Source organism: Pristis pectinata, chromosome 17 (assembly GCF_009764475.1).
Source record: "Pristis pectinata isolate sPriPec2 chromosome 17, sPriPec2.1.pri, whole genome shotgun sequence".
Taxonomy (NCBI): domain Eukaryota; kingdom Metazoa; phylum Chordata; class Chondrichthyes; order Rhinopristiformes; family Pristidae; genus Pristis; species Pristis pectinata.
In genome coordinates, this window is record NC_067421.1 from 40,082,720 (window position 1) to 40,097,438 (window position 14,719).

The 14,719-nt window shown below is 38.3% G+C and overlaps 1 protein-coding gene across 2 annotated transcripts in view; it reads right to left on the reverse strand.

Annotated features, from left to right (window-relative positions):
• Positions 1–885: 885 nt before the first annotated feature.
• chfr (checkpoint with forkhead and ring finger domains, E3 ubiquitin protein ligase) overlaps positions 886–14,719 on the reverse strand; it is a 37,801-nt gene continuing 23,967 nt past the window's right edge. For both annotated transcript variants that reach the window (XM_052032549.1, XM_052032550.1), the window contains 5 exons: positions 14,518–14,588; positions 14,167–14,254; positions 12,312–12,419; positions 11,762–11,834; positions 886–10,680 (listed from right to left, as the gene is read on the reverse strand). In XM_052032549.1, the coding sequence (XP_051888509.1) occupies positions 10,638–10,680; positions 11,762–11,834; positions 12,312–12,419; positions 14,167–14,254; positions 14,518–14,588 (383 nt within the window). In that variant the 3' untranslated portion in view covers positions 886–10,637. The remainder of the gene's footprint in view (positions 10,681–11,761; positions 11,835–12,311; positions 12,420–14,166; positions 14,255–14,517; positions 14,589–14,719) is intronic.

Consider the following 14,719-nt stretch of genomic DNA (forward strand, 5'->3'; position numbering starts at 1 on the left):
TGAATGCACTGTAGTGTTCTTGAAGATAATGAATTTAATGATCTTAACAGAATTTAGCCTCATTAGCAGATGTTTCAGGACAATACATTAATGCTGACTAAAACAATGCCAAAATCTAGTAAATTTTGAGGAGAGGAAATCTGTCTTCTTCCAAAAAGGTTGTAATATTAATTTCAACTGCCACATCTTCCAAAAACACAAGACAGATCTAAAGCCTCCACACACCTTGGTGAGGGGCCATTGCTTACTCTGCAGTCCCAATCCCATAAACAAAAATACCCACAATTTGACCAGTGGTGCATCACTCAACAAGATCACTCAGAAAAGACAACATTCCAGTGACAGTCACTAACCTCACCACTGGCAGCCACTTTGAATAAAGAGCAAACTGTAATCAATAAAGAGCATTCAGACAAAGGATTGAGGGCATGTCCAGGGCTATATTCAATGAACAGCACTTCAACATTCTAACTACAAGCTCCTGAAAGAGCATCATCCTGAATTCCTATTGGACTTAATTATTGCCACTAGTTTTTGTCTCATCTCTGTAGTTTATCAAACCCTTTTTATAAATACCCATCACATCTTTCCCCACTGAAGGTTCCAACCTATTCAGTACTTCCTGAAGCATTTAACTTTTTATTTGTAGCATTATACATGTACAGAAGGAAATGCTAATGTGACCCTAAGGTGATATAAGGAAGCTTGTGTGGAGGATGTACACTGTCATATATTGCCTTATATTTTCAGAAAATAAGATCAGAACTGTGCATAATACTCCCCAAGTTTGGTCCAATCAAGGTTCCACACAAGTTCAAGTGACGACATTTGTTCACAATGAACTTAGTTACATATTACATTCTTGACCAGCTACAAAGGCGTTCATTAAGTTTGAAGTTCCATTTAATCTGCATTTTTTTTTTACAACAGGAGGTTATTTGTCCAGGTTTCTATTTATACAAGATCTGAGCATCACACATTAAGAAACTACAAAAACAACATGAGTCAGAGAGTCAAACACTCCAAAATAATGAATTGCAGGCTTAATGTTCTGACAATCCCAACTGCCAATGCTAAAATAATATAAGCAGTCACAACAGATTTAGGCCACCATACCCCCAGGGTCTGAACCTCGCTTCCTATTCTTCAAAATAACCAAGAAGCTGCCTGAAGGGCAGTGGGAGTGCGTCCAAACCGTCTTTCAGAGGGCATTGGTCACACACTAAAAGGGGAAGGGTGAAGTAAACTATAGGGCAATAGGGAAAGAGCAAGAAAGCCCTTTCAAAAAGCTGGCACAGGTACAACAGGCGGTATGATTTCCCTTCTTGTAAGATTTGGTAATTTAATCAATTCAATGAGGTCAATGGCACAGCCCAGGACATGGATACCCGTATCATTTTTATAGTTAAGCTGATGAATTTTTTGCTTAATTGCATAGCCATTATTCTGTCCACAGATGATGCAACAACTTTAAGTCCCTTTGTTTCATGGAACATCTTGCTTCAGTTAACAGTCCTTGAAACTCAAAATTTCTGAAAAGTCGCACGTAGAATCTAAAAGGTACATTACTTATTCAATAGCATGTCAATATTTGGAATGAATAAATCCCATAGAAGCTGAAGTAAAGACATGTCCAGAATCTCTCATGAAGGTTGTGGTCTTTATTTTATAAATGATTTCTAATTTTGAGGATTCTCTCTTTTCTGGGTCCTTACAGAAACCGAAGTCACCAACATTTTTCAGTTGAAACAGTAAGAACAATCTCTATCAAATAAATCACCAAACACTGAACACATTTCATATTACTAAAGAAAGGTAAAACTGTCACAACACTATACATTGAACTAGTTCAGAATAACCTGTGAATTCTGGATCTATTTAAAAACCACACAATTCAGCTTTCTAAAAAAATTAAAATTTGTCTGGGAATGGTCTAATTTATTGTCAAAATTCAACATCCATCTAATCCCACTCTGAAATCAGTGCCCTTATTTTCCACTCTGTTTTAACTAAGCAATGACATTTATTTTATTGCAGGAAGTTAACAACTATATTTCTAGTTCAATTTCAGGCCATCATTTCTACATGAGTGAGCAGATCAGGACATCACTGCCTGAATGTGTGCAACTATCTTGCCTTTAGAGAAAGATATATATAAAAAAACCAAAGAGCATCAAGTTATTTAAGTTCTTATCATTTGCAAACACCCAGCAACCTAACATTTAAATGACTGATAATTGTGCCCAATAGAAAATATCTATATGCCTTTGAAACATTGTATTATATTGACTGCAAAGAGAAAAGAATGTGCCCTGAGATGCTTTCTTGAGCAAGTAGTGAAGCATTCAACAAGTGCTTCTAGATATTCCAGAAGCAACCTCCAACAAGATGTCCAACACTACTTCCTTTGGTCCATCAGTTAACGTAAACCAATCCAGGTTTCTAAGAAGCTAATGCAGAACCATCCTGGATGTTGTAAACACTAGTTCATAATAAATGTTGTTTTCTGATTTCCCCATTCTGCATAAATCACTTTGTTATAGGCAAGCTACAGTGCAAGGATTTAAAGAACACCACAGAAGTATTAGAAAACCTTCAGAAATAACCTGTAATTCAATTATATGTTCAAAATTCTAAGACAGAATTAAAATTTGGGCTCAGAAAGCCATTTTAGTGCGAATGCTTACAACCTTAAACTAGGTTGAAACAATACCCTTAGATTTCTGCCCCACGGTACTAACCAGTGCTATTACTGATACAGTGGATAAAGTGCAAAGACACAACTTGGCTCATTTAACCGAAAGATTTGATTCCCAGTCCAATGAAGGAACTGAAAATTGCAATCTTAAGCACCTGCTTGCATGCACATATGCAAATAGGTCTAATTACAGACCCCCACATACCAGTTAGAAAGGCCAAAAAATGACTCTACCCAGTGTAATTGAACAAAAAAGAGCAACGTTGTTCAATGAACATTAAATTGAAATAGAATGCAAAGTTTAAAAGGTTAAGAAAGTGGATGAAGATTTCAGCTCATACATTTGCATTGATTTAAAATTTATTCCCAATGTTAATTTGTAAGTTATATACTATAATTAACTCTCTCTCAAAAATGGACTTTTCCTTCAGAGAGATGGATGTCCCACAACTCCAGCAACTTGAATTCAACCCTGACCTCCAGTTGTGTAGAGTTTGTACATTCTCCCTGTGACTGCATGGGTTTCCCCCAGGTGCTCCAGTTTCTTTTCACATACCAACAACTTGCTGGTTAGTAGTTAACTAAAAACTTCCCCTGGACTTCCTGTAGATTCTAGTACACAAGTTCTAATAAAGGGATAAGGGCAACTACAGTAGTTCTCTGCTTGCCTCCTAATACCAACCCTAGACCATTTAATATTAACAGAAAGCAACATCCATTTAAACCTTGATTAAACAGCTCTAGGTTCCAAACATCAGAAAATGCACCAGGTTTTTTGGATTTATTTTGAATTATTTCATTCAGTTAAAAACTACCTGAAAACTGAAAATCTGGTGACATCTGCTGCAATGATTTGAACAATTAGTTCTTTTGTCACAAGTTAAGGACATTTCAAGAGGGTGGAGTGTGAAAACCATATCTGACTAGGCAGCAATTCAAATGTTTAATTCCACACCATTTCAAGACCCTCAAAAATGTTTATAGGAGAAAATGCTAAATAGTTGTCTACTACCAAAGCTGGTTTCAGGTAGTCACCATTGCATAGAGAATTATGTTCCTAAAATCTTCAAGTATTTGAGAAATAAATAGTGAAACAGCAATTTAATACACATAGTATCACATGGCAGCTAAGGGGCAAATGGCCAATAAATTCTAGAGCTTCCAAGCACAGCTTTCACCAGTCCAGCCTGTTCCAAAGTCTCTCACAGCCATGAATAATAATGCACTGTCAATGCTATGATGAAAGAATCAGGATTTAAATCTCAAGATGCTCGGTGACACGTCTTTAATTGTTTGGGTTGTTTTCCAGAGTTAAAGGCATTATATAAATCAGTCTGCAGTTGCTGACTGCTGACATTGGAGGTTGGGAGGGTGCCTGGTACTGAAATACCAAAGAGACAATAACTCCAAAAGGAAAAGTCAGTTGATGCCAGGAACTAAGTACTGTCGTTTTCTGTGAACAATTTTATTTTCAGCACTATTGTGGACCTCCATAAATCAGCAGGCAGTACTCATTCTGAATTTTAAAAAACATACAAAACAACACTGTGGCCTTAGTTGTCTGCAATGTCTCCTTTGTATAAAGCTGCTTGTAGCATTAGGGACATGGCTGTTCCAGTATGGCACTTAATCTCAATGTTCAACCTCAATCCCCACAAGACAAGTTCTTCACTGCAGTGTTCAGCGAATGCTGCATTAGCAGAGATGCTATCTTTCCAGAGTATCCCGTTACCCTGATTTGTATTTCTTCATCAAACAGCATCAGTCAAAAACTAATCGGTTGTGCATTTCACAGCCACCTGCCATGTTTGTTCACATGATAGTGACCACAATCTAAAGTAATTCATTGGCTGTGGAGGAATGTAGCCAAAAGGCATCAGTTTAGTGCATTCTCAATGATAAAGCATGTGCACACCACAGTCAAATTGATATCAAATGCATTTCTGCGCATTTAACAAACTTGCATTTTGCTTCATAATGTTATGTTTCACTATCAAAACATTTAGATAATTGATCTGGATTCTGATAGAGGAACATTACCCAAATGAAAAAAAAACAAAGAGAATCACTAGTGAAGTACAGCTCTGATGAAAGGCAATCAAATTTTTTTTGCCGAGCCAAGGGAGAAGGTATTAAGAGCAGCCAAGAGACCAAACCAAAAAAAATATGGATTTTATGCAATCTGAAAGGGAGAGGAAGATGCATGAAATCCCAGAGATTGGGTTGAAGTTGCCAAAGGCATAGCTGTAAATATTGGGCAAGTGGCAATGAGTCAGAGAAGGAAACTGCTCACAGTTGGAAACTATGAATAGAGACAGTATGGACATAGAATTCTTGCCCATATGTCTCTTCGTGGCCTCCTTCCTTCCTAAATCTGAGGTGATGGTGGATGAGAAGCCAGTGCGGATCAGGCGATGATTCAGTGGAACCTTAGTACCACGCAAAATGTGAATACTGGTCTTTGGATTGAGGTTGACAGAAAATAGGAGAATGGCCAAGAAAACACAGGGCTTGCCAACTTCATTCTGGCATCCACATCTCTCAAGACAAAGCATTTGTGGTTTGCTTCAGGACACTGATGCTGCTTTCAGAAAGCCTGGTTCAATCAAACCCAGAGGCAATGGGAGCAGACAATCTACTTACTCCTAAAGTGCCACTTTCAAGGTGAAAAAGCAAAATGAATTAGACATTGGCTGAAGTTGCATTTATAACAGCAGCAATGAGCTCAGTTTTCCACATTTCTGAAAGTACAATGTTTAGGAGTAACTGCAGCTCTCAAATGTTAGACACAGAACTGGGATTAAAGTGTCAATACTTGCACAATGGGTTGAACAGTTTTGTGCAATGCAAGATTCTACAACTGGAACTGTATTTGTGATAATCAGTGCAAAAGTAGCTGATTTCCTACAGTGTTTGGTTACAGCAATTTAACTCTATCATAATCAGCTCCTCATATCCAGGAAGTCATGAGTACAGAAACAGGCCCTGGGGCTCACAACATCCATGGTGACCATAAAGCACTTATCTATACTAATCCCATTTACCAGCACTTGGCTCTTAACCTGCACTTTGATTCAAGTGCTTATCCAGATATTGCTCAAGTTTGCTTCCATAGGAAATATGGTTTAAAATGTATAGGAATTACACGACCATTATTTACTTAACTGGAATATGCAGCAAGATCTGTATGATTAAAATTAGTAGAAATTGCTGAAACAGTCAAATCAGACAACATCTGTGGAAATACAAACAGATAATGTTCCAGATGGATGACTCTTCATTGACTTTTGGTGCTAAACATTTCCAGCATTTTATACTACATTTTAGATTTACAGCATCAGATGTGTTTTCCTATTGCAGATGCACCCTCTCTGAATGCTCTGTGCATTCAGCATTTCTCTTGCATCTCAGACTTCCAGCTCTCCATTTTCTGTTAACTTAGCCTGTGCAGAAGCTTTGAAATCAGTTTAGTGGGTAAATGTGCAAGGTGTAAAATGGATGAGAATTAACAACCTACAATTCAATGGGGATTGAAAATTTTATATAAATTCCTAAGCAGAACACCAGATGTAACATTTACTTCTACTTAACATCTTGCTAAATCAAACTGGATAGCTTTTACTGGGCCTTGGAAACTGATCTCACTTAACTGCTTTTAATCAGTACAAAATGCACACTTGAGCAAAAGCTGCCAGTTTAGCCGTGTTTATGCAGCACTGAAAAGATATCACACAGAGCTTGAGACTTTGCCAATCCGTGCAGGGCCCTGCCAGAAAAATCAACATCCTTGTTATCCAGAATGCAAGATCAAAGGCAAGCCCAGGAACACAAATGGGCAAATGACTAGGGTGCCAGTGAACATGAGAAGGGTGTAATCATGGGCAGTTAGAGCAGCTAGGTTGGTGGTAGCCTCTGCTGTTAGGGACAATCAGTGATAACCTATCAATGGAGATTCATACAAGTAATATAATGGAGAGTTGGAATTCATCAAGTTAGCATAAACTAGCATGAATTACAGCCTTCAGGACATGAAGATGGTATACAAAACCAATGGAAAAGTTGGCAGGAAGCAAAGCAATGAGAATTACAAAGACGAGGTGAAGCAGGCAGATGAAATTTAATGCAGGGAAGTGTGAGCTGATGTATTCTGGCAAGAACAAAGAGATAAACGAAACGGCGAAAGAAAATATTGGAAACACTCAAAAGTAGAGAGATGTCTCAGGTCATCAGATGTCCTGCAGCTGCAGTATTGTGTTTTTTTTAAATAAACAAAATATTACAATTTTAAAGCCAATGCTAGAACAGAAATTTGTTTCAGATAGATACGTTTTTGAAGATGACTGAACAAAGCAAGGAGGCTGTTAAAAATGCAGGCTGAGTCTTGGCTATAGACTAGTTTAGACCAGTTCTGACTACCACACTTTCAAAAGGACTTACCAAGGGTGCCAGTGGCCCAAGAAATGAGAGCAGAGGTCAAGGATAGATTCTGAAAGTGATACTTGAGAAACTGTACCCCGAGCAGGAGGGCATACATTAAAAATAAAAATTTCTTTTCTCAGTCTAGTTGTGGAACATGCTACCGAATGGGCGTTAGAAGCAGATTCCGGAGTAACATACAAAAGGGAAGTGGATAAATACTTGAAAAGGATAAATCTACAGGGAAAGATTGGGGAATTGGAGAACTCTTTCAAAGAACTGGCACAGCCACAGTGGGCCAAATATACTCTTTTTCTTTATGATGCACAAACCATAGGGTCATCTCTTTTCAGGGTCTTGTTAGTTAAAAAATCACAATATTATGTTTATGTGCCTTACTCAGAGCCCAGTTGTAGGGGAAATCAGACAGATGTTTTGATCACGACCTTATATACTGAGACTCACTTGTGGGAAATAAGTTTTCTGAAACTCAAGAATTAAACATCAAAAGCACAAAATACTGTTCGCAGGTTCTTACCAAAGTTCTGTAGCTTCAGCTCATGGTATAAAACAGCTGCAAATATTCATGCAGTACATTTTAACACTGGTGAAATGGTCATCCATCTCCTCGTAATTCACCCAAATAAATTCAATTAATTTACCAAAATAAAGTTCTCACGTAGCAAGACCCGGACTAAGACAAGGAACAAATTGTTCCAATGTAGCAATTTGAAGCGAACACAATTTTGTTATTTTCTCCCTTGCATGACATTTTCATTTACCTCAATAGTACTTTAATTTTAGTGATATAGTGAAATTGTGTTTTTGATTTTAAAAGAGCTAGTTCGCAATCCATAAATGTCCTTGGATTTCTAATGAAAATGCACTGCACAATATTGATAATGAACATACATCTAAGCATTAGACCTCTACAGCTCATCTTCATGGCCTTACTGTCAGAGAATGTCCCTTTGTCCAATACATCCTTCCCTGCCACCCCACCTCTTGGTAATTTGAAACTAATTTCTCTCTTCCCCAGTTCTGACAAAGGGTCTTTGACCCGAAATGTAAACTCAGTTTCTCTTTCTTCCTGACCCGCTGAGTGCTCCCAGCACCTTCTGTTTTCATGTGATGAGCAATTCAGAATATAATTGAAATACATAAAACTTTCAGTGTGGAAACAGCCCACCCTGATGCCCTAATCAGTGCTTTTACTAGGAAGCATCAAAGTCTCCCGGTCCTCACTATCAAACAACTTGCCTTTTTGTATTATTCCATTCCCCACGCCCCCACCCGCCTTTCTTTCTCTGCCACTTACAACTTGTCTTACTTCTAACTTTTCCTAGGTCTGATGAAAAGTCATCAGCCTGAAACATTAAAATGTACTTCTCTTTGTACAGATGCTGCTCGACCTGCTGAGCACTGTTCACATGTCCAGAATCTGCAGTATTTTCCTCAATTCAAATGCACATTTGGTTGGTGAAATAGATCAGAGGTAGACTGTACTCAATTTCCTCCTGATAGTGAAATGCTTTGCTGGAGCTCACTTCGACACAACCAGGTTTTATCAGGGGTCTGGAACGATCCTTCAATAAGCTGGTCCACTGTGAACTGATTCACAGCCCGTCCCAAAATTGTCCGCACCTGGGAAGCAGGATATCTTGCCAATTCTTCTCTTCCTTGGTTCAGGGCACTGAAGTCAGCTGCAGTAACCCCAATCAGCCGAGATCAACTAACACCATTGAGCCTGGATCATTAGACTTCGTGACTCAAGACTATACAGTGGATTCAACTGTCCACATTGTTTCAGTATGCTCTACTGTTGTTCAATTTTGTCTCTGTACGAGATTTCAGCCACAAGGCTCTGCCACATCGCAAATGAAACGTGAAAGTTTCTTAAACTCTGCAAGAACAAGTTCACTCTGCAAGTTGCTGAGCCAGATATAAACTAGTATGGAATCCTCATGTCCTTCTGCTGATATAGCAATAGTTTTCTACAAATTAAACCAGATCAAGACCAGTCAAGAGTAAAGACATATAGGGCTTTTTCTACATGTAGGATGTACAAATCTGGAACAGCCTCCCCTGAAAGCTGTGGATTGTGGAACAAATTGGATCTTTGCTGAGTATGAGAAGGTAAGTGGAATTGATGGTTGGCATAGACACAGTGGGCTAAAGGGTCTGTTTCTTTGCTGTATGACTATCAATCATGATTCAACTTAATTATAGAGATAGCTTAATGGGCTATATGATATCCTTGGTGCAAAACATCCTCAGTACTCCAGGAATACCAGACAGCATCAGCCACTCCCAAGCATTTCCAATAGTACTTATACGTGCAGACATCCATGTTGGTTAAAGAGTGGTTCAGATGTGACTGCAAAACTCCCCACAAAAAGCCTACAGACACTTTCTAGCATGGCTCCTTACACAAATCATGGTCACTTGAGCAAGGGATTGGTCCCCAATGCACAAAGGACTGTAACTCAAACAAGGAGCCCCAAGAGGGAAGAAAAATCTCAGACAGGATTCTAAACTTGGAAAATTCCTGCAGCAATTTATAAATAAAAACACATAACAATTCACAATGACTTTCTTATGGATGAGGGGAAGCTGGGGGAGAAGTGTGCCTTCACCTTCTACCACTGAATGTGTACGACTGCACTCGCCTCCCACACATTCGATTCCATTGATTAAAATGCAGTCAAGCACCTGAGGCAAGTACAACTGGCAGCCAGTTCTCCTACACAGGTTTACTGTTAAGAACCAAACACATATGTGGCCCCCTTTCCCTATCTTTGGTGGCCACTATCACCCAATCAGTGCCTGGAAATGGAACTTCTGGGCCTGCTGAATTCAAGACAATTAAGGTGTTTGCAGTAGAAGGAAGTATATGGTCAGGAGTGAAAACAGCTCCCAGAACAGTCCAAGGGAATCTTTCACTTAAAATACTTTGTTGGAAATTAAATCTTCACAATGCTCAGTTTCTGTAAAAGATGTTGAACAAATACTTTCAGGTGGTCACCAGAATGGGCACGAAATTATACATTCTTAGTGCCTTACCTATTCCATAATGAATTTCCCTGGAACCTTGCTCAATAAAAGCAACATTTTTAAAAGATGATGCATTTCTAGTTCTTCTAAATTTAAATAAAAAAATTATACTCTTATATTAACTGCACAGCAGTTTCAAAACAAGAATTAATTTTATGTGGAAAACATGATATTACAGTAGTAGAGAGTAAACATTTGCAAGCCTTGGTCTGAAATTGTGTGCTGTGCACTTTTAACATAGAACTTTTTAAAAAATGGTTAAGCACTAGGTTCCTACCACACGGCAGAAAAATGGGTGAATTCTGTGCTGGCTGGTCGACTTCTCTCCCTTTCACCTTTTTAGGTATAAATTTTACAATGACTCAGAGCCTCATAAGTTTGTAAAAAAGATTTCTAATGACTATTTTTAAAGTTCAGATCCTTTCAATCTTCATCTCCAAGAGCTTCATGGCTTTGACATTGAACACCTTCAGTGCTTGAAACGAGTTTGCTCACAGATGTGGTTAAATTTCCTGGAAGAAAAAGATCTAAAGATAAAGCGGCTGGATTTCCCAAATTTACCTTACTTTAAAGGAGGTTTCCCAGTCAAAACCAATTCAGATTATACTAATCAATGTATACAAAACATCTCACATAAGCAAAGCATATCTGATAGGCACAGATATCAAGAACTTGATACTTTATTCATCCCAACAAAATATCCCAAGACCTTTCCCGGGAGCAGAATTAAATCAAGTTTCTAGGTTTGAGCCTAGAAACTATCAGGACAAAAGACAAATAATGGTCAAGAGGCAAGTTTTGAGGAATGCCTTCAAGGATGTAAAAAAAAGTGGGGAGGCTTAAGGGGTCATGAGGGGATTCCAGAGCTTAGAACTGAGGCAGCTGAAAGCACCGACACCAAGTGATGGGGACAAGGCAATTTGGGTATGTAAGAGTTTTGATTTGGAGGACCAAGAGTTAAAACCCAAAACAAATCATACCCAAGTCTTCCAAAAAATTAAAAACAACTTGGTTTACAAATGGAGGAACTGAGATGTACAATCAGATGCCAATTTCAAACATTAAGGAAGCCAATTAACCACAGATTTTAGATTAGATCCATACTAACCAGCATTATTGCTGCTACACAACTTTTGTAAAGGGAAGTCCCTCAGCCAAAACAATGAACTCATTTTAGACCATTTCCTGCAACAGGCCAATAGATGATCAAATTTCTGCTCAGGTTCAGTAAAAATCTGTGGCCCTAAAAGGACAAGTCATTAAACCCATTCCTCCATGGCTAGACACATCTTTTCATAAATCAGTTCTTTTATGTCTATAAGTGTTATCGAAACACACATTCTTCTTGCTATGTTTTAACATACTGATGGGAGGGCACAATGATCCTTTGTAAAAATAGATCTAACTCACTCTCAGCAATGCTATGGCAGAGCTTCTCAGTTTGTAGCCTTTATTATTCAAATTACTAAGTAACAGTAGCAAATTGTATTGAATTCATGCCAGGCATTAAGGCCAACTGGAAAGTGAGAGGCAACATGTTCAAAGGATTCACAACTTAAGCAATGAATGAATTAACCTCTGTGTGGTACTTACATAGCATGATGTGCTTTAACCTGTGTTCTACAGTTTCGACCCCAGTAACAGTCTGGACGTGCAGTTACAGATCCTGCAAGATCAATTAATTGCAATTTAAACTAAAAATTCTTCAACTTAATATGATTATTTTGAAGTCTACAGTTCTGCAGATGCCATGCTGTACCCACATGCTAGATTCTTGTTGAAAACCAGTGCACAAATGGCAGCGTTTTTTTTAAATGAGTAAGAATGGCATAAATTCAGGTGTAGCATAACACTATTACAGCGCCAGCGACCCGGGTTCAATTCCACTGCTGTCTGTAAGGAGTTTGTACGTTCTCCCTGTGTCTGCGTGGGTTTCCTCCGGGTGCTCCGGTTTCCTCCCACATTCCAAAGACGTATAGTTTAGGAGCTGTGGGCATGCTATGTTGAGCGGCAACACTTGCGGGCTGCCTCCAGCATATTCTCAGTTACACAAAAAAGATGTATTTCACTGTGTGTTCCGATGTACATGTTACTAATAAATAAATATCCATCTAATACCTAAGTGTGATTAAATGAAACATACCTGGAAGTTCCTCCTTAGGAATGTTCTGCCTGTATTGATAGGCCAGCTCACGGAAGTTATGTAGTCCGCAACAGTAACAGAGGACAGCATTTGTTGAAACATTATAATCTGTTTAAATAAAAGTATTGTTGACACAGTTAAACTCATAATAAACAGAGTGAAAAATAGCATATTACTTTAGAAAATGCCCAACTCATAGGCAAACATTTTTATCTCCAACTCAAAGTTCCCACATGGTCACTATCTTTCATTTAGACAACAGGGTTATAAGCTTTTTTATCCCATGCATAATAAAATCAGCACCAAAAAGGAGCATTACAAATTCAATGGACAATATCCATTCTAATATCAAGTGGATTAAGTAATTAACATTACTAAAGTAAGAGCACTGGAGAAATTAATGGGATTAAAAAGCCAACAAATCCCTTGGACCCGATGGCCTATATCCTAAGGTTTTAACAGAGGAAGCTAAAGAGATCGTGGGTTTACTGGTTCTGAAATTTCAGGATTTCCTCGAATCCAGAATGATTTCTATGGACTGGAAATTAATATATATAACCCTCACTGTTCAAGAAGTGAGCAAAGGAAATCAGAACCATTGGCCAATTAGTCTGGCATCTACAAGCAGGGAAAAGACTAGAATCTATTACATGGCAAAAAGGACATGAGCATTATGATCAGGCATGGATAGAAGGCAAAGAATAAAGGGCCATTCAAGTGCAGTGAAATGATTAATGACTTAAATGAAGGGACTAAATATAACATTTGCTGATAATCCAAAGTTAGGTAGGAAGGCAAACCAGAGAAAATGCAAACAAAAATTAATTAGAAGCACTGGGGCCTCATGCACTTGGGGGAGAGGCAATATAAAATCTTCCACTTTGGAAAGAATGAATAAGCAAGAACAAGTGTCTAATCAGGAGGACACAAGCCATAAAGATACCATACAGGCACAGCAAGCAATTAGGAAGATAAAGGATATGTTAGCCTTTACAAGAAAGGGGCTGAAGCACAAGTAGGAGATTCTGTGTACAGTTTTGGTCATCTTAGTCAAGAAAGAATCCATGTGCCAAGGAGGTATGGTAAAAATTCACGAGGTTGATTCCTGGGATGAGAGAATTGTTCAGTGAAGAAAACAGAATGGGCCAATATGCTCTGGACTTCAAGGACAAGTTCTTGCACTTGATAGGCCATTGAGGTACCAATTTCCCTGGTCAGATTATTTAGCACCCAGGGTCAGAATTCAGCCATTTAGCATAAAGATAGGTATAAACTGCTAGAGAGGACTGAATCATTGGAACTCATAACCCAAGAGGGTGACAGATGCTGGGTCACCGAGTATATTCAAGGGATGGAATAGAAATAAGAGCCAATGTAAAGTTTCAGCCACAATCAGACGGAATGAGAGTATTGCAGCCAAAATACCCCCCACCCCTGCTCCTTTTATATACTCAAGACCTTCCTGTAATCACATGGAGAAAAACAACAGTGTGGGTTTATTTTTTTATATATAAAGAAGGTTTAACATGCACTGAGATTTGACTGTAAAATTCACACTAATGCTTCAGTGTACCACTAAGGGACTTAGTTTTAGATGAGATGTTAATTTAAAAGATGGCACAACACAGAGGAATTCTCTGTATTCTGACCAATATTTATCCTTCATTCAACATATAAAAAAATTTATCTATTATCACATTGATACTTATGGTACTGTGCCGAGTGCAAGCTGACTGCCTTTTTTTCCCTATATTACCACAGTGAGTACATTTCAAAGAGGACTTCAATGCCTCCTTCACCAAGTGAAAGGTTAGTTTTAACATGTTTTTAGTATTTCAACTGTAATTAAACATACCTGTCAGAACAAATGTTCCTCTCTGAAGAGCTAGAAGACTTTCCTGCAGCATCTCTTTCCAAGTAAGGCCTCTGGATGCAAGGTAATTCTGAAAAATATCAAGCCACTAAGATTACAAACAATGATAATATACAAGGGGATCCCTGTCTCATCTAGTTCAACTATATATTCTGCTCAAAGTCATCATCAGGTCTAATGCTTTACTGGGTCAACACAAACAGATGGGAAGACAATTCTTTAAACGATGACAAAGATTTACCCTTTCCTGATTGAAGAAATCCAAAAAAATTTTTTTTAAACAAGAAAAGGCTGTGTTAAAGCATATGGAGAAGATTTCCATTTACACATTACCTTCAGGATATCTGATTCAAATGTGTTGTTGTTTAATATTCCATCCAAACATTTTTCACCAAAATTTACATCTGCCAAAAAAATTACATTATTGATTAGAATCATCTCAAAGCTCAGAAAAAAAATTGAAGTAGATTCATATAGGGTGCCCTTCAGGGACTGGAGTAGGAAAGAGCACCACTGCGTCAGGTCTCTGAACTAA